Source organism: Polypterus senegalus, chromosome 3 (genome assembly GCF_016835505.1).
Source record: "Polypterus senegalus isolate Bchr_013 chromosome 3, ASM1683550v1, whole genome shotgun sequence".
Taxonomy (NCBI): domain Eukaryota; kingdom Metazoa; phylum Chordata; class Cladistia; order Polypteriformes; family Polypteridae; genus Polypterus; species Polypterus senegalus.
In genome coordinates this window covers 288,995,092-289,013,993 of record NC_053156.1, presented here as the reverse complement: position 1 = coordinate 289,013,993, position 18,902 = coordinate 288,995,092, and the positions used below count along the sequence as shown (strand labels likewise).

Sequence of the window (18,902 nt, the reverse complement as noted above, 5' to 3'; positions counted from 1 at the left end):
TCTGGGCCTGACTGCACAGGTTTTTGTATTTCTCATTTGGTGGTATGATGTCTGACTCACTCATCCACCTTAAAGCACCATATACAGCTCTTCACCAGGCCTCTCCACTCAAACCTGACCCATCATTGATCTCTGTTGGCAAACCTCTGCCCTCGCTAACCTGCTGACTTAAGACATCGTAAAGACGTGTGTGTTAGGTGAACGGGCGACTCATCTGATTCTGTATATATGATAATGGATGTGTGTGTCCTCTTCAATAGATTAGAATCCTGTCCTGGTGTGGTTTGTGCCTTATGCGCCACACTCTCAGGACAGGGTCTGACCCAAGTGACAATCATTTGGACTGAATGGGTTTGAAAATGGGGGGGATGAGCCAGCTGCACAGAACTGTTAGTTCCAGCAAAATGGACTTTGGCAGATAATGTACCTCAGTATGGTTTTCCTGGTTCTTTTCTTTATTAGTGTTGTGACAGATAGGGGGCGCTGTCGCCCCCTTGAACCCTCAAATCGGACGCCAAACACCAGGTAAAAGTCCAAATATTAAAATTATTAGGACAGTACAGTGCAAAGCACCCTTCACTCCACTATATTCATAAATCAATAACCATACACAATAACAATAATCAATCCTCCACTCTCCCAGACGCGTTGCCACCCTTCTTCCCGACTCAGCTCGTCCATCTGGGATCACTCACAGTCCTTTATAGTCCATAACCGGGAAGTGCTTCTGAACCCTCAGTCCATGTGACTTCCTAGCACTTCCGGGTCAGATCAAAACGCCTCTTCATCCCGAGGTACGTCATTTCCCCTGTTGCTGTGACTAAGACGGGTTATAGGGCACATAACAGTCCCTGGGCCTCCCTGCAGCGTCCTCTGGTGGCCCCCAGGGTATCCAGCAGGGCTGTGAAGGAAAACTCCAATGTCCATAATTCCCTGCTGGCATTCCATGCTGCAGGGAGGGCTCCATCTGGCGGCCTGGGGGTATTGGCCGGAATGACTGGCCGGCCATAGTCCACAGTGTGTAATTTGTAAGTAGCACTGAATTAAACCATCTTTTCAATAAGTAATGTAATGAACTTTAATTTTGTCACAATTAATGATAAGCTGATCAACAGTTCATTCACAAGGGGTTGCAGGTATTTTGCACCTTCCCCTGAAGCTGATGTTCACCATGATCTCCATGCTCTAAGTATGTATGTGTGTGTCTGTGTCTGTGTCTGATGATGCCTCCATGTAATGTTTCTTTTCTTAAATATGGTCTGAGGCACACTGTTGTCTGATTTCATGTTTGAATCTGGCAGTGTTGTGCAAGTTCACACCTTACAAGAACTCACTCAAAGTTCAGTTCACACAGATTAAAATGAATACATTCACGTTCATAGTTCACCATTTCAGTTTTGAACTAGTTCATGTTCAGCTCATTTTGTATTTTTTAAGGAGTGAGAATAAATAACCCATGAGTTTACTTTATCAATTTTGCATGCATTATATTAGGCTATTACAGTGTTCTTGAATAAAATATAATAATTATGATTATTTAAATACACTTTATTGAGTTCTACCCAGCAACAAACACGAATAACCACATATGCTAATATCCTCCTGGTCAAAAATGAAATTAAATAGACGTAAGTATACATATAAATTACCGCTCGATTTCTAACCGTGTGACACAAATGGGGACTGTGGAACCAGCATGTAGGTAAACTAACTTATTACGCTGCCGGTCACAATTCGTGTCACATACTGCATGTCCAACGGGGAAAAATATAAAGTGGCCTCGTGAAGTCCAATGTTTTCCTAAAAGCGAAAGCGGAGCTTCACTGTGTGCTCGTGTCAGCGGGGGTGCAGCTTAAGCACAAGCAGGCAGACACAGACAGTGGCGATTTACGTTATTTTTTCCAAATAGAAATAAATGGCAAAAAATTTGTACGAAATAAATATTCGTAAAATTCCACTATTTGTGCTTATCCGAATACCGTATTTGGATTCGGCTTCACCCCTACATTACAAGGTAAGACAAAACAATTAAGCTGGACCTAAAGCAGATCCAGAATATCACATAAAACAGACCAAGCTCACGTTCAAGATCTTCACTTGTAAATATGTTATGTTAAGTTCACTGTTCTTAGAAAAATGAGCCTGATCAATGAATGCACACTTTTGAACTAGTTCATGCACAACACTGGAATCTGGCAAGCAGATATGTGCAGATGATGAAAACGTTATACATGTTGTGACAGTTTATTGCATCATCTGCTTCTGTAAGGGAAACCATGTTGATAAGTTAGTTAGAATGGCAACATGCTGCATGTTAATTGGAACAAGTAATTAAGAATTTCACTGACTTCTGTACAGGTGACAAGAATTTCCCTATAAACCTTCATGGGGTTCAGCAGGATATCTGTACTTAATACTTTGGGTTGGTGCACTTATGTTGTCTGCTGGCTGGAGTGTTGGATTTTAATCAATAGGCTTGCCATTTCACTCCTCACTTTCAACACATTGTATGACTTTAACAAGTCATTTCCTTGCCACATCTATCTACATATCTGTCTGTCTGTCATAATGGACATCATCGATGGTTTGGCATCCCGACCAGGATGGTATATATATATATATATATATATATATATATATATATATATATATATATATATATATATATGTGTATATATGTATATATATATATGTGTATATATGTATATATATATATGTGTATATATGTATGTATATATATATATGTGTATATATGTATGTATATATATATATGTGTATATATGTATATATGTATATATATATGTGTATATATGTATATATGTATATATATATGTGTATATATGTATATATGTATATATATGTGTATGTATGTATGTATGTATCTATCTATCTATCTATCTATCTATATACGGGCGGCACGGTGGCGCAGTGGTAGCTCTGCTGCCTCGCAGTTAGGAGACCCGGGTTCGCTTCCCGGGTCCTCCCTGCGTGGAGTTTGCATGTTCTCCCCGTGTCTGCGTGGGTTTCCTCCGTGCGCTCCGGTTTCCTCCCGCAGTCCAAAGACATGCTGGTTAGGTGGATTGGCGATTCTAAATTGGCCCTAGTGTGTGATTGGTGTGTGGGTGTGTTAGTGTGTGTCCTGCGGTGGGTTGGCACCCTTCCCAGGATTGGTTCCTGCCTTGTGCCCTGTGTTTGCTGGGATTGGCTCCAGCAGAGCCCCGTGACCCTGTGTTCGGATTCAGCGAGTTGGATAATGGATGGATAGTATTCACTGAGGTAAGTCAGTTTGAGATTGTTGGTGACCTCTTTCTTATTGTGTTCTTTTTCAGATCCTGCCAAGGAGAACCCATATGAAGATGTCAAGCTGTCAACATTTTGTATGCTTAAAGCCAATGCGTCACCCTGGAAGACATCACTAGGGGTACAGGGTTTGCCACCAAAGGTCAGCTCACAACTTCACCTTTTTCTGGACATTTCTTAGCTTTAATTGTTCTTAATGTGAGGATACTTTTTACATAAAAGTAGCTTCAGAGGGATAGGACTACCATCTTTATTATGTGTTGTAAAAGAAATGCAAGATAGCCAGAAAAAGGTTTGGGACTCCACCCCCCTTTATATTGTATACTTTCTATCAAAGAGTAATGGGTTTGCTGCCGAGTAGTCTCTGAGGACTAAGCCCAGAGCAGAACGGTCACAGAAAGGCAGGTGGTTGGGTTTATAGGTAGTGGGAAGGAACAGGAGAGTCCAGCGGGAACAGGCAGAAATGAGGTCAGTAAGAGGGTGTGGTCTGGAGACAGATGTGGAACCTGGTTGGCTTCAGGTGGTTTTCCCATCAGATGATCTACAGAGCAGAGAAGAAAAGCCATTAGTGCACCTATCCAACCCCTGTCCTGTTGTTTCATCATTAGTCAAGCCCATTGACTGCCTCCTCTGCACATGCATAAGACAGTGTACAGCTTTTCTTAGTAAGTTCCATCCCATAAAGTTGGTGAGGCATATTTTAAGTTTTCAGTATGTTAGAAAAGTAATTATAGGACGATTAAAATAGCATAATATACTTCAAAAACATTTTGTTATTTTTTTCTTAAATCATAAACACCACATTTAATATGATAAAGCAGTGTTTCTATTATTACATGGATTAAAAACCAAAGTGAATCTCTGCAAATCTCTGCAGTCTCTGTTTGCTTGTTCTTAATGCACAGCTTTGTTTTTCAAGCCACAGGCTTGAAGTTTGCCGCCCAGGTACTTCTCACCATAAGTTAGGTTTTTGACGTACAACGTTCAGCATTGCACCCCAGAGTGTTATGTGTCTACACACAGGGTGTGATAAAAGTTTGATGGTTATCATGCCTACGTTTCAGCTCAGAAGTGAGTAATTCTGTCCTCCTGCTTTGTGTGTCAAGAGACATTTAGCAGAAATCTTCGTACTGGTGGGCGTGGCCAGTGACAGACTCGGTGGTACATTTCTTTTGGGAGAGCGACTTCCTCTTTTCTGTGAAGAGCATAGACAGACATGTTAGATTTCTATTGCGCGACTCAATTCCTTCCTGTCGTTTAGCTGCTTCAAGTTTTCTTTACAGTAATGGAGTGGTGATGAAACATTACTGTAAACTGTTTATTTGCGTTTCTCAATATTTAAAATTTTCACTGATATTCTAAACTTGATGATTTCAATACAGAGTGTATTGAAGGTCCATGACAATGAAGGACCTGCAGGTGGTTTTCTGTGGTACAGAATAGTAGTGGGGATGTAAGATGCCTTGGCGGTGCGGGCACTGGAAATTGCAGCTCTTGGAGCCTTGCCAGAGATGAGCCTGCTTCCTGAAAAATAGTCTCTTCATCTTACAGCATATTTCTAGCTCAAAATCACATATAGACCTTAAGAAAGGCAGTAAAGGACATGAACTTCAGAGGCAGGAATAAACACTCGACATGACTGTTAATGCTGACTTTGAGACTTCTTGAGACTTTTGTTAAGGCATAGAAGGCAGAAACAGTTGTCTGTGGTACAAGAGGAACTGGTCTGTGATTGTGGTCTTCGCTCTTCACCTCTGTGACCTACATGAAAATAACATAAATGGTGGTGTGTAATACTGGAGCATCTCAGGAAACTGACCTAGCCACTTTCCTGTTTAGCCTCCACACAGCAGACTTTAAGCACAATACCAGCGATTTCCACCTACAGAAATGTTCAGATAACCCCTCCATCATAGGCTGCAGTAAGAATGGATATGAATCAGAGTACAGGAAGGTTGGAGCCACCTGCAACTCAACATGAGCAAGACAAAAGAGCTGGTGGTGGACTTCCAACATGTTAATAAGGTTCTGAGACCAGTCAACATTTAGGGGGAAGATGTGAAAGTTGTGCAGAGCAACTTCAGACATCAAAATGGACTGGTCTAACAAAACATTGGCGCTGTATAAGAAGGGTCAGAGCAGACTAGACTTCCTAGGGAGACTCAGGTCTTTTGATGAATACAGTGAGCTTCTGGAAAGGTTCTACCAGTCCATAGTAGCCAGTGTGGTATTCTACTTTGTGATCTCCTGGGGAAGCAACCTGTGCTCAAAAGAAGCACAATGTCTGAAGAAACTGATCATGTAGGCGGGCAAAGCCTGGACACACTGGGAGCTGTTGTGGAAAAGTGGATGGTGGCAAAATTGGATTGCATCATGAAAAATCCCCTGTATCCCCTCCAGGAGGCGCTGCCGTGGAGCAGATTTGAGCCTCTGGGGGTCGTTTCTACCCACTGCTATTAGGCAATTCTATGCTTACTCCTGATGTGCTGTTTTAAGTTCATTTTGAAATTTCCATTAATTATTATGTACAGTATTTATTTATTTACCTATAGATTGATTGATTAATTAATTGGTTGTACAGTATTATTTGTCCTGTGAGTCCGTATGCTTGGTTTTTATGTTTCTGCTGCTGTTCGCATCTGAATCTCTCTTTGGAATTAATAACTTTTATCTAATCTAACCTAATACTAATTAAAAGCCAGCCTGGGTTTATGAGAAGTAGATCTTGCCAAAGCAGTCTTTTGGATTATTTCATAAGGCAACTGCAATAGCTGGCAAAAGCCAAAATATTTACCTAGACCTTCAAACAGCCTTTGATATGGTCGTCCCACCCCGGAGATTAATTCTGAAACTAGAAGCCATAGATATCAGTAGTAACCTACAAAACTTGGTCAACTGGTAGGAGACAAAGAGCACAGATAAGAAGGGAATGCTCCATATGGAGCGAGGTCATCAGTGGAGGCCCTCAGGGCTCTGTCCTTGGACCAATTATTTTTCTGATTTGCATTCATGACATTGATTTCAGTAAAGTTAGTAAACTTGTGAAGTTTGCAGATGATACTAAACCTGGAGGAATAGCAGACACTGAGAAGGCAATGAAAACAACTCAAGAAGACTTGGACAAGCTTCAGAACTGGTGAATACTCAGAAAATTCGGTTTAATGTAGAAAAGTATAAATTGCTACTTGTTGGCAGCAGGAATGGCAGTTAGAAATACAAGATAGAAGACACCGTCCTACAGGAAGCAACCTCTGAATAGGATTTAGGGGTTTGTGTTGACACAACATTTTCCTTATTTATATAGTGTGCAGAAGAGATTAAAAGGCAGGTAAAGTGTTATGTTATAGCATAGAATATGTTGACTATAAATCAAAGAACATTATGCTCTGGCTGTCTAATGCACTGGCGAGACCTCATCTGGAGTATTGTGTGCAGTTCTGGTCAACACACTACAAGAAAGATAAAACAGCACTTGAAGCAGTGCAGAGGAAAGGAACTAAATGCATTCTGGGACTTAAGGACGTGTCTCATTGTGACAAACTTAGTCTCAAACAGAGTGTCGTACACTCGGAAAACACACAAGTCCCATAAATACTTTCAAAATTGCCCACTGAGGGGGAATGAATTTACAGTCAAGACCCCGTCTAGCTACTAAAAAGGGCCTTGAAGAATCTTTATAGAATTAAAGATTTTATTGTTAAGAAAAATGCTCTGTAGCATAAATTTCTCTGTGGAGTGCAAACAGGAATTTCCTGAGAAGGCAAAGTAATCCAATCCCAAAACAGAATTCAAAATCAAGACAAAAACAGCACATTTTCAAAAATCCAGTAATCCCAAAATGTAATAAGCACAACAAAACATAAGGAATCTCGCCACTCGCAAGCACATTCAGAACGAACCGCCTGGAATTATGAAAGACCCTCCAGATTTATAAGGCAGAGGGCGGATCCTGGTAATGATTGGCAGGTGACCCAGCCTCTTGAGGACCACCCACAAAACACATGGGATGAAATCAAGGTATCGATGCACAGGCAAAATGAAAAACAAAAAATACAAATAATAAACACAAACAATATTAATGTTACCAAAAGAACCAAAAAGGAGATGCAACAAAGATTTGGAACCCTGGTAGCTGAAACATGAAGCTTGGTAGGCTGTGTGGGGACCTAATAGAGATCTTCAAAATCCTCAAAGGCATTGATAAAGTAGGTCCAGCAGAAGTCTTTCAACTTAAGTGTGAATCACATACTCGAGGACAATAGTGGCAACTGAGGAGATCTGAATTTAAGACTGAAGTCAGGAAGGACTTCTTTACACAAAGAGTTACGGGAACCCGGAACAAACTATGAAGGCGTGGAGTTGAAACAGAAACTTTAAGACCGTGTCTGGATGAGTTATTGGGACAGCTATTAGCTAAATAAACGAGGCTGATGGACTCAATGGTCTCCTCTTGTTTGTCAGGTTTATGTTCTGTCCAAGTGATTTGGCACAGAGAAAAGGTGCCAAGGCTGAATAAACTCCATGTATTTCAGCACAACAGCCAGGGTGTTTTGACTGCCATTTTATTATCTAATTCAAATATTATTTTCCAAAAATTACCCCCTTTTATGTCTGCGTCCAGAATATTCCAGCAAGTTCTTGGTTATAATAAAACATTTTGTACTCTCAGCTTGATCTTGCCTTTGGGTGTTTATTTTGAAGAGGGTCTTGTCCCATAGCTTTATCAAGCTTGTGAGAGAGTAGGCACACTGCATGTAACATATATGGAAATATAAAGATTATATACCAATAGATTATATATTAAGTGATGTTATGAGCTTTATTAAAAAAAAAAAACACACACACACACATTACAAATCGACTTTGTACAGGATGATTAAAACTAGAATCACACAATTCATAAGATGAATGTCATGTGAAAGCACAAAACATTTTAACATTCAAGGAAAGCTTGCAATTTCATGAAAGAAATGAGTACGGTGGAAGGATCGAAAATAATTAAAACGAAACAGATTTGGCACTTAGGTACAGTATGTGGGAACCAGCCTCGACACAGACAGACACCAAGACAGCTTATGTCCAAAATAAACACGTTTAATTTGATATATCACTAGTCACTAACAGTCTTTCCTTTTCTTAGTCTTTCCTGACCGCCTCCACTCCTATCTCGTAAGCTTTGTCTCACTTCCTCCCAACTCCGGCTCCTCGACTGGAGTGAGGTGGCTCCTTTTATGCAGTACCCGGATTTGCTCCAGGTGCTTCTTGATGATCTTCCTGCAGCACTTCCGGGTGTGGCGAAAGTGCTGCCTGAGCACCTGGAAGCACACCGGTTGTATTTACCTCCTGGCCTTGCAGCACTCCCTGTTGTGGCGGAAGTGCTGCAGACCATGTCTCCTGGAATGTTTGGGCAGAGCCTGGAGGTGGCCACATGCTCCGAACGTGTGGCCCACACGTAAACCAGGGCGGTTGCCCTCTTGTTTCTTGGGGGAGGTATCGGTCCTCTCCCGGGTCCTTTCACCGTCCAGGCATCTCGGTGGCGCAGACACCCCAGCCGTCTGTCACAAGTACTAGAAAATGATCATTTATGAATGAACATAGATGTGTGTGAGTGAGTGGGGCTTGCAATGACCTGATGCCCCTGTCTGTGTCTGTTAACTACTACCAGGATAGGCCGCAACCCTCACTACCCTTAACTGGATAAAAAGAATTGAAAAATGGAAAAAATCCATGATTGTTAGCTGTTGAATACTATGGAATTTAAAGACTTGTGTTCTTTTTTATCTAACAGCTGCCACCAAAGCCAACCAACCTTTCTAGACAGACTCCAGTTGTGAAACGGGCACATGAGCTCCGCAGAGGCCACCATGACGTTACCACTTTGCCTCCAGCCCGTCCTCCACCTCCAGTGTTGTCTGGTGTGGACTGCATGAAGAACAGTCCAGCTGCAGATGTCAATGTCAAGCATCGGAAAGGGAGAAGGGTAAGTCTGTCTGGGCAGGAAGTGAATGAGAGGATTGAAGGAGGGAAAAAATTGTATTATTTTATAATGTTAAGTGAATTGCTTTGTCGCACAACACTCCAGTGTGAGACAACACAGTGACTGACCTGCTGCTGACCCAATTGTCTCTTTATATTCTAGAGCTCCTAAGGGGCAACCATTGAGATTTTTTTCTGAGGTTATCTTCATTTGGAAGGAGACATAGTTGGGGTTGGGATTGCACCTTATTGCAGGTAGAGAAGGACAGGAACTGGACGCCATGCTGCTCAATTAAATACGATGCTGATAAAATCTCATTGCTAATCTTTTGGCAAAACTGTTCCCACAAATGGAAAGACTGTACAGAGTGGGGTCTGTAGTTAACGTAGTTAAACTGTAGGAGGTTCTGCTCAAGCTTTATAACACACTGATGAGGCCTCATCTGGAGTACTGGGTATAATTTTGGTCTCCAGGCTACAAAAAGGACATGACAGCACTAGAAAATGTCCAGAGAAGAGTGACTGGGCTGATTAGAGGACTACAGGGGATGAGTTATGAGGAAAGATTAAAAGAGCTGAGCCTTTACAGTTTAAGGAAAAGGAGATAATAGTCCTGTGGATCGAGACTGTGACTTTAAAATGAGTTTATCAAGAACATGAGAACACAGTTGAAAACTTGTGAAGGGTAAATTTCACACAAACATTAGGAAGTTTTTATTTACACAGAGAACCACAGACCCCTAGAATAAGCAACCAAGTAGTGGGGCAGACAGTAGGACTTTAGGGACCTTCAAAACTCGACTTGATGTTATTTTAGTGGAATTAAGTGGATAGGACTGGTGAGCTTTGTTGGGTTGAGTGGCCTGTTCTCATCCAGATTGTTCTAAAGTTGTAATTAAACAAGTTTCCCATCATAAGAGGAGGCAGCAAGAGCAAGATGGTGCATATTATTTGTGGCTGTCTGCCCCCCATTGTAATGTGAAGATGAAGCAAATGTTACCTGGGCCTTTAAACCACAGTGGCAGTTTCAAGAATTTGTGGGGCCACTGGTGCAAGTGTCAGAAGGACAGTTCAGGAATTCTTTGGGTAATGGCTGACCCCAGAAAGTATAACCAGGAATGGTTTACAGCTGAGCTTTAAAAGAGCACTTCTAGCTACTAGGTGGATATTCTGTGAGGCAGGAGCTGAAATTGATTGTTTTATCAACGGGTCAAAAGCAGATGATTGTGAGGTTAAAAAGTGCCGTGCCATGTGATACTTTAGGTTTTAGAGTGTATAAGGTGCCCTTCCTCTTGCCATAGGAGACAAGGAGAATGTCGTTTAAAAAGAAAACTGAGAAGTGTAGAGGGAATTTTAAAGGATTTTTTCGAACACATGCTGCCTCCATAATATCTTTTTATCTCTTTGTTTCTTTTCTAAATTGTATATATTATCTTTACTATGCTCCTTTTACTTTTTCAATTTATAGCTCCTTTTTATTTTTTATTTTTTTGCTCTCTATGCACTACTTTATTTCAGGCAGGCACTCACGTCTTGTAGTGGGTGCGGCAACGCAGTGTACCATTGCATGCTCCCCAACTTGACTTGACTCACCTCTATTCTCAGTTTTACAAACGGATGAGTTGAGTGTCATAAACCCTTGAGGGTTCATCCATATAGCTTTTGTAAATAATTATTTTTATTAAACTAGTGATGTGGTCTATCAGTGCTTTCTGCACCATTTGTTGCTGCTTTTTTCTTATTGGATAGGACTGCTGCCTCACAGGTCCAGTGTCCCGAGTTCTAATCCCGCACCAGTTCACTCTGTTTATAGTTTGTACATTCTTTCTTTTTCTGTGTGTTAGGTTAATTAGCAAGTGTACATTTCTCCTGTGTCACCCTGTCATGGACTGGCACCAAATCCTGTGCTGATTCTTGAATTGTGTCGGAAGTTGTTGAGGCTCTGGATCCAACATTAGATAGTGTCACAAAGTTGAGACATACTCAAGAAAAGGTGTGGGGCAGCCACCCATATAATCTCGTATCCCGGCTGCAAAGTCGTTCTTTTTATAAAGATACAGCACTGAAGTGCATACAACGAGTCCAAGACAAGACTGAGGGAAAAGGGAAAAAGGGCAGGCTTTTAAAGGGGAAGACAAGAAGTGAGGTCATAAGGATCGGACACGTGTTCATCACTCATTGGATCAGGCCCGGACGTGACATCAGGGGGGCTGGAGCTGGTAAGGTCTGTTTCCATTGGTTTGGTCCCGGAAGTGATGTCAAGAGAGCCAGGTGGAGTCTCCCAGGAATGGTCTACAGGGAAGTGAGAAAAAGAGTCAGTTCACTCTGCCACATCCCGGTATGCCTCAGAGCTGCCTTCACTCAAGCCCTTTAGCTGCCTCCCATGCGCACATGTGTGATAATAGATAGATAGGAAAGGCACTATATAAGAGATGGATAGATAGATAGATAGGAAGGGCACTATATAAGAGATAGATAGATAGGAAGGGCACTATATAAGAGATAGATAGATAGATAGGAAGGGCACTATATAAGAGCTCGATAGATAGATAGGAAGGGCACTATATAAGAGATAGATAGATAGATAGATATATAGTGCCCTTCCTATCTATCTATCTATCTATCTAAGAGATAGATAGACAGCTAGATGGTTAAAGCTCTATATGATAGATATATACCTGTAAATGTATAGATGGATAAAGCACTATATGAGATAGATATACCGAAAACACATTCTGGAGACATTTACATACATGTTTTCATTTAATTTAAGTTCAATGCTTACTAAAATCTGCAGACCCTGTGTAGATTCAAAAGTTCCTACTTCCCATGGAAACTCGGTGAATGAGACATTTTGTACACCAAACTTTATTCTGAACTCTTGATTATTTGCCTGCCTGACAATGGGAGTCCTTTTTTTAGGCAAATGATGTTTTGTGAATGTTAACATGTTTATTTTGGATAATAATATACTTAACTGTTTTATGTAATTCAAGAGCCTTGGAACTGAATCGTACATTATATTTATACTGCTGTGTGTGGTAAAGATAGGAGGCTGCATGGAGGTTTAATTTTTTGGATCTTTAGATAAGTAATACATTCATGAGACTGTGAGTCATTAAAGTGAAGTTGTGTATTGCAGTGCATTTATGTTTTAAATGGCGCCGGACAATGGCGACGTGTTGAATTGTGGTTGAACTTACAAGCAGGAATTTAATTGTATTCTGTACACGTGACAATAGCACAAGTCTTACCTGCAAGGGCGGACAGAGCTCCAGATTTTAGGTTGTTCCATAAAAGAATCACTAATATGTTACCACTCACACTTGTATTTATTCACTGTTCATTGTAAACAAATGATAAATACAAAACAAGCGGGCATAAAGTGAATGTACAGGACATAGAAAAAACTAATAAACACTGCAGGAAAGAGGAATTTAACTTAAGCTGATGTCACATTAGAGAGTGTCTAGTCGGAGGGTTTGTCAGACTTGCCAGCTGCATTTGGTGATCACATTGCCAGAGACATGACTGCAAGTCGGTGTGCATGTCAGATTTAGTGACTGTGTGATGACTTTCTAGCACAGTTCTGCTCATCCTTTTTGTAACAAATTGACTCCAGACAGTCACAAAGGTTTGGGGCAGCCACCCGTATAATATGATCCTGGCTGCAAAAAGTTTGGAAAAGTGAGTTGTTTACAAGACAGAGTCCAAAACAGAACTGATTAAGTGGAGGTAAGATGGTGATTTTAAGGGCTAGAAGAGGAAATGATGTCATCCATGCCGGGACAGGAAGTAGCATCTTCAAAGGTTCCTGGAACGGAAGTAATGTCATCAGTGGTGCCAGCACCGGAAAAGTGACATCATCAGTTGCACCAGAACTGGAAGGGACATCATCAGTGGTGCCGGAACCTGATGGGATTTCCCAGGAATGGTCTGCAACAGACTGAGAGAGACAGTCAGCACACTCCGCTACCCCCTGGTCTGACGTAGTATTACAGTTACTCAAGCCCTTTAGCTGCCTCCTAATCGCACGTGTGTGACACGTGCTTCCTGATGGAGCTGGTGGTTGGTGAAGGAGTAGCAAGTGCAGGGAGTTCAGTCACAGTCTCTGCCCTTTCATTTTCTTTTTTACTATTCTGTAGTGGTATGTAAATCATGAGATATCAGACAGATGAGCTTCAGGTCTATTTGCGAGGACCAAAACACACGTGTTTCTTGTTCTTCTTTGCTGCATTATATGTATTGCACTTCTGGATGAGCGTTCATTGGTTATCAGTTCTCTTACACAAGGAGTCCACCACTACAACTAAAGGCAAAATCAAAAATATTGGAATACATAGTGGTGGGTCACAGACTAGTTGGAGTGAATCACTGGGTATGTCACATTACGCGACTGCCCTTTGCTGGAGGATGATGCCAACTGCTTTCGATTTGCTAATGTTACAGAAATTAAGACTATCACTGAAAATCCATAGAAGGACCGTCTAATGGCCTTTAATTTCCGATTTATTCACGTGACTCAGAGAAAGACACAGCGGAGCCCTCCTCACTCACGCGCGAGCCTCCGTTCGAGTTGGTGTACCTCTCGCCACATGTTGGAGATTGTTAAGGAGTAATGTTTGATGTTTTTGGGAGAGAGAGATCAGAGCTACGTGTGTTTTGGAGGGTAGCTGCTGATTGCCAGAGATATCACGGCCACCTGCTCCTGTCCCCACGCGAGGGACGCTCTCCTGTTACAGCTGAACACGGTCAGATACAGTGTCAGTGGCCTTCCGCTTGGCCAGAATTACATTTTTTTTTACATTTTTGTATTGATTTTTAAAGTTTGTCCTGTTTCACTACTACGTGGGCAGAGCCGCAAGGGCCAGCTAGTTTTAAAATTAATGTACACAAATATTTTGTTAATTCCAACAGGTTTACATACTTTTTCTTGTCACTTTATTGATTCCATTACCTTGTCCACTCCTCAAAAACTCAGTCATAGAAGGCAGGGTCTCATCATAAAGGCATTAGCAGTGAGGTACGATCCAACCCTGGATGAGATGCCACTCGCACACATGCACTGTGAGCCAATTTATGGTCGCTGTACTGCTAGGACAACAGAGCAGACAAAGCAGCCCACAGACAGAAGTGGGTGTCCAGCAATGAGGGCCCCAGATGGACTGAATGGCAGCTGTTTTTACCTTCATTTTGGTCTGTATTGAAAAAAAATGAATGAACTAGCCTACTAATTTAGGGTCACTAGCCATTGGCCCGTGTGTTTATAGAACATTTTAGAATATTGGAGTACCCTACAGACAAAAGAAGAACATGTAAAGTCCATGTCAGGCAGTTATGCTAACCTCCATCTTTACTCATTTTGTGTGTTTCATATTTTTTTTTAAAGATACAAAGGGCTTTGTGGGCAGGAACAGCAGGGCCATTTCCTCTAAGTGCTGAAGTGCATGTCACTTGTCTTCTGACATTTGTGGCTGCAGGATGGGAATGAGAGACTGTAAACGAACTCCATGGCAGACTGTCGTAGGTGATGGCACCCTGCTGAGTGTTTGATGGAGAAGGCTCGACCTGCTGTTGAAAGGACAGGAGTTTTCAGGGTAAATGGCATATTTTTATTAAGGGCAGTGAGGAGAGCAGGCGAGTCCTGGTAACATATCAATGTGTGCTTCTTGAAGTCTGTCATTATATTTGAATTTGGGGAAAGTGTAGCTTAACGTTTATGGCAGAGCCATTGTGTGTCACTGTGCTTGGCTGTGAATCTCTTCCTTCTTAAAGGTGGCGGGTCTTTCTTGGTTTTAGATGTTTGGGTGAATGCTGCATTAATGTATCGTTGGGGTTTTTGACAGGTTCTGCTTGTTTGAGTAGTTCGTCTCATACAATATAATGAATAGAGAAGTTTTACTATCCGTGTTCTCAGTTGGGGGCCAATGAACTGTGCATGGTGTTGGGTTTTGTTGGTTTGGCAAAGCCATTGGTTAACTCTGAAGTAGTGGTGGACCTGACCTGCCATCTCTTGGGGTTGTCCAGGCTAGACCCTTGGATGTGATTTCTGGCTAATCAAACATTCCAAAATGAACATTATTAACAAATATTCACAAGAGTTAAAACTGAAGCAAATCAGTGTGTGCCATCAGCAACTTTTATACACTCATCAATTTCAAATGTGTCCTTTTCATACCAGGGGTTATAGTTCATAACTTTCAGGTAGTCTTCCAGTTGTTTCGATAAGAGGCATTTTGCTCACTGAGCTGTGTTGGGCAAATAAATCAATATAATTATGGAGAATGCAGTGATGTACGGACGCAACTGTTGTCGACCCTCCATAAGATTTTTTCCCCAGGAAAAAAAATGTTAATAAAATTTTTATTGATATTTTTAGTTTGCTTGAAAGTTTGCAGTGTGAAACGAAACCGGAGACACGTTTCTTGAGTAACCGTTTTCATTTTGGCCGTTTCTGAACCAAGACCTGAACTTTAGAAATGCAATTAGCTTGCTTTTTACAGAAGCTCTTTAAACAAGTAAATACATAAATAAATAGATATACGCACACACTATTGTCTGAACACACACCGTAATGACTTAAAAAGAAGAAAAAAAAGTAACAAAAGAAAACATTCCCAGTGAGGCCTTATGCAGGTGTATTGCTGTTGGTGTAAAGGAACCTCCATAGCGTTTCTTGGCACACTTCTGCTGAATGATTTGTTGTCTGAAAGTCTTTGGTGTTGGTGTGTCAGAGTTCGGATGTGCAGCATTTTTCATAATGGCACTCAGTTTTGTTTTAATTCTCTGACCCCCAAGCGCTTGACTAGGGCTCACTTTCCCATCCGCCTGCTTCCTCTCACGATTGGCTTCATCCTGTTCCTGCCCTTCTCTCTGTTCTTTTTTTATATCCATTCCTTATCCTCGTTTTTCTGTTCTTGTTCCTCCCTTTTCTGCCATGCAGGCCCCTCTTGTATGCTGACAGATTGGGTGCAGGAGTGGTATTCTCTTTCCTTCGAGATGTGAATGAGGCTCCTGACTGATCCGCTCACATTTGCACGTGAGTGTGTGATTAGCTAAGTACCCCACACAACACCGGAGCGCCGCCCGATCTGAGCCTGCACGTTCTGTGATGTGATTGTTTATTTAAAAACTACCCTTCACGATAGACCTCTCATAACATAGCTGTCACAGACCTGTAGAAGAGTAGACAAGGCCAGAGTGGTATCACCAGCTAACTCTTTCTGGGTCGATGTCGACTTTTGTTGAACTTCAGGGGTAGAGGACAGTAATCACTTGTAAACTGTGACAACTGTGACACTGTTACATTTTAGTTCGACTCTCTTTCATTTTGTGGGTGCAGCAATGTCCCATCAACGCATGCTCCCAACCTCCTCCTCCTCCTCCTCTCTTTGCTAGAAGAAAAGTTAGCTTTGTTGATTTGACCTCGATTTCCTCCCCATGCATGAGTAGCGAAGAGCAAATAATCTCTAAAATGGCATTCATCTGGCGAAAGACCAAAGCGAAATTCTATGTGGACAACATTTACCGTATATTCTTGTGTTTAAGTTCTCGCATGAATAAGTCAGAGCTTGATTTTACTGTATAATGTCTGGTATTTTATAATGTCGGTCATATAAGTCGAATGTGGAAAACTCACACTATTGGCCCAAGAGATTACGATATGCTAGCACACACCTGAGAACACACTGCCTTTTTTTCTATGTATTGTGCCTTCGTAACCACACAGTAATACCCAAACTATTCTGAAGCGACGTTTGCATTTGTGTTTTTTTGTATCTCACACCCTCATACCCCTTTATCATAAGAGCATCTCTTATCTATGATGGAGCGTTCGATCAGAAGAAAATATGAAGCTGGTTTTAAATTAAAAGTCATTGAAGTGGCGACAAAAATTGGTAACTGCGCTGCTGCAACAAAATTCGATGTGTCTGAGAAACTGATATGAGATTGGAGAAGGCAAGAAAATGTAAAGAAAATAAAATAAAATTTAAGTGTCGTATTTTTGAATGGCCGTATAAGTCTGGGTCTTTTATGATCGATTTTTCAGGTTTCAAGACCGACTTATATGCGAGTATATACGGTAGTGCCCAGAGGGGACTGGGCGGTCTGTTGGTCTGGAACCCCTACAGATTTTTTTTTCTCCAGCCGTCTGGAGTTTTTTTGTTTTTTCTGTCCACCCTGGCCATCGGACCTTACTTATTCTATGTTAATTAATGTTGACTTATTTTCTTTTCTTACTGTGTCTTTTATTTTTCTATTCTTCATTTTGTAAAGCACTTTGAGCTACATTTGTTTTGTATGAAAATGTGCTATCTATCTATCTATCTATCTATCTATCTATCTATCTATCTATCTATCTATCTATCTATCTATCTATATAAATAAATGTTGTTGTTGTTGTTGTTGTAGTGTATTATCACTGAATTTGACTCTGATTTTGATGCAAGTGATTTGGAGATGGAGGGGTCACAGTAAAGAGCTGGGGGTTATCATGACAGGATTTCTAAAATAAAACAAAAAATGCATTAAAGGGTCACTCTTTTAGGATGGATGTTGACTTTTGTTGACAGGAGGAGTTGAGAGAGGATGTCATCTTGCTATAATCAGCTGTAAGCATCAAAAAAACTCAATGTTATGGTAAAGGTAGACTCTCTTTACTTTGAGGAATGTTAGACTCGTTGGCATACCCTCTAATCCCAATGTGTGGGTGAGTAACGAAGAGCAAACAATGACAAAAAATGGCAACTGGCGAGGGAACAAAGTAAATGCGTAAACCAAAATACTCAGTAGATTAAGTTTTGAGTATTATCGTTGAATTGGACTCTGACTTGTTGGACTCCGATTTTGATGCAAGTGACATAGAGATGGAGATTGAAAACAAAAGACGGTTACCTGCATTAGCTGATCGTGGTATTGAATACGTTTGCTCCTACGGCAACGTTTGCCTATGAGGACCACCACTTATGACGACAGGAGGTACAAACCAGATTGTGTTGCATTGCAACTGCTAATGCTACGTGAAGACAACCAGGCAGCTGGAACGCCAAACATTTATGCTGGTCATCGAGCCGCCCCTTGCAGCCTCTGCTGCTAGAGGCACCGACAGCAGCCAAAGCACACAGCGACAGATGTTTTATGTTGATTCATGTCTGAAACCATTGCTTTATGTGCTTTACAGAAAACTGAGTTATTTGGAAGAAATATTTAGCCCTCATAGAGTTAACTGAAGCAGCATTTCTCTGTGGGTGTGAGAGGAAAACCAGAGTACCTTGAGGAAAACCCACACTGACATAGGGAGAGCGTGTAAAATCCACAAAAACATACACGGAGCAACAGGGCCAGGTGTGCCAGAGTGGAAAGGGCTATGGAGTGCTAACTTGTCATGCTGATAAAATAAGATGGTGGGGACATCCGTCATCTCCTGTTTAGAATCTAGAAGGCAGGAGATGCTCCCTTACTGGTTACAGTGGAAATGTAGATAGTTTTGCTTTTATTTATGTATAGTCAATTCTAGTTATCCATGGTGGGTTATGTTCCTCAAAAACCCCATGAATGCGGAAACTGCAGATACTGTAAATACTATGGGAAAAATGGAGATAGGTTCTGACATGAAACTGAAATAG

General features: G+C 41.3%; 1 protein-coding gene across 2 annotated transcripts in view; it reads left to right on the top strand.

Annotated features, from left to right (window-relative positions):
• The window catches only part of dennd2c (DENN/MADD domain containing 2C), a 203,196-nt gene that overhangs the window by 105,799 nt on the left and 78,495 nt on the right, over positions 1 to 18,902 (top strand). For both annotated transcript variants that reach the window (XM_039749390.1, XM_039749389.1), the window contains exons 4-5: positions 3,330 to 3,442; positions 9,089 to 9,280. In XM_039749390.1, the coding sequence (XP_039605324.1) occupies positions 3,330 to 3,442; positions 9,089 to 9,280 (305 nt within the window). The remainder of the gene's footprint in view (positions 1 to 3,329; positions 3,443 to 9,088; positions 9,281 to 18,902) is intronic.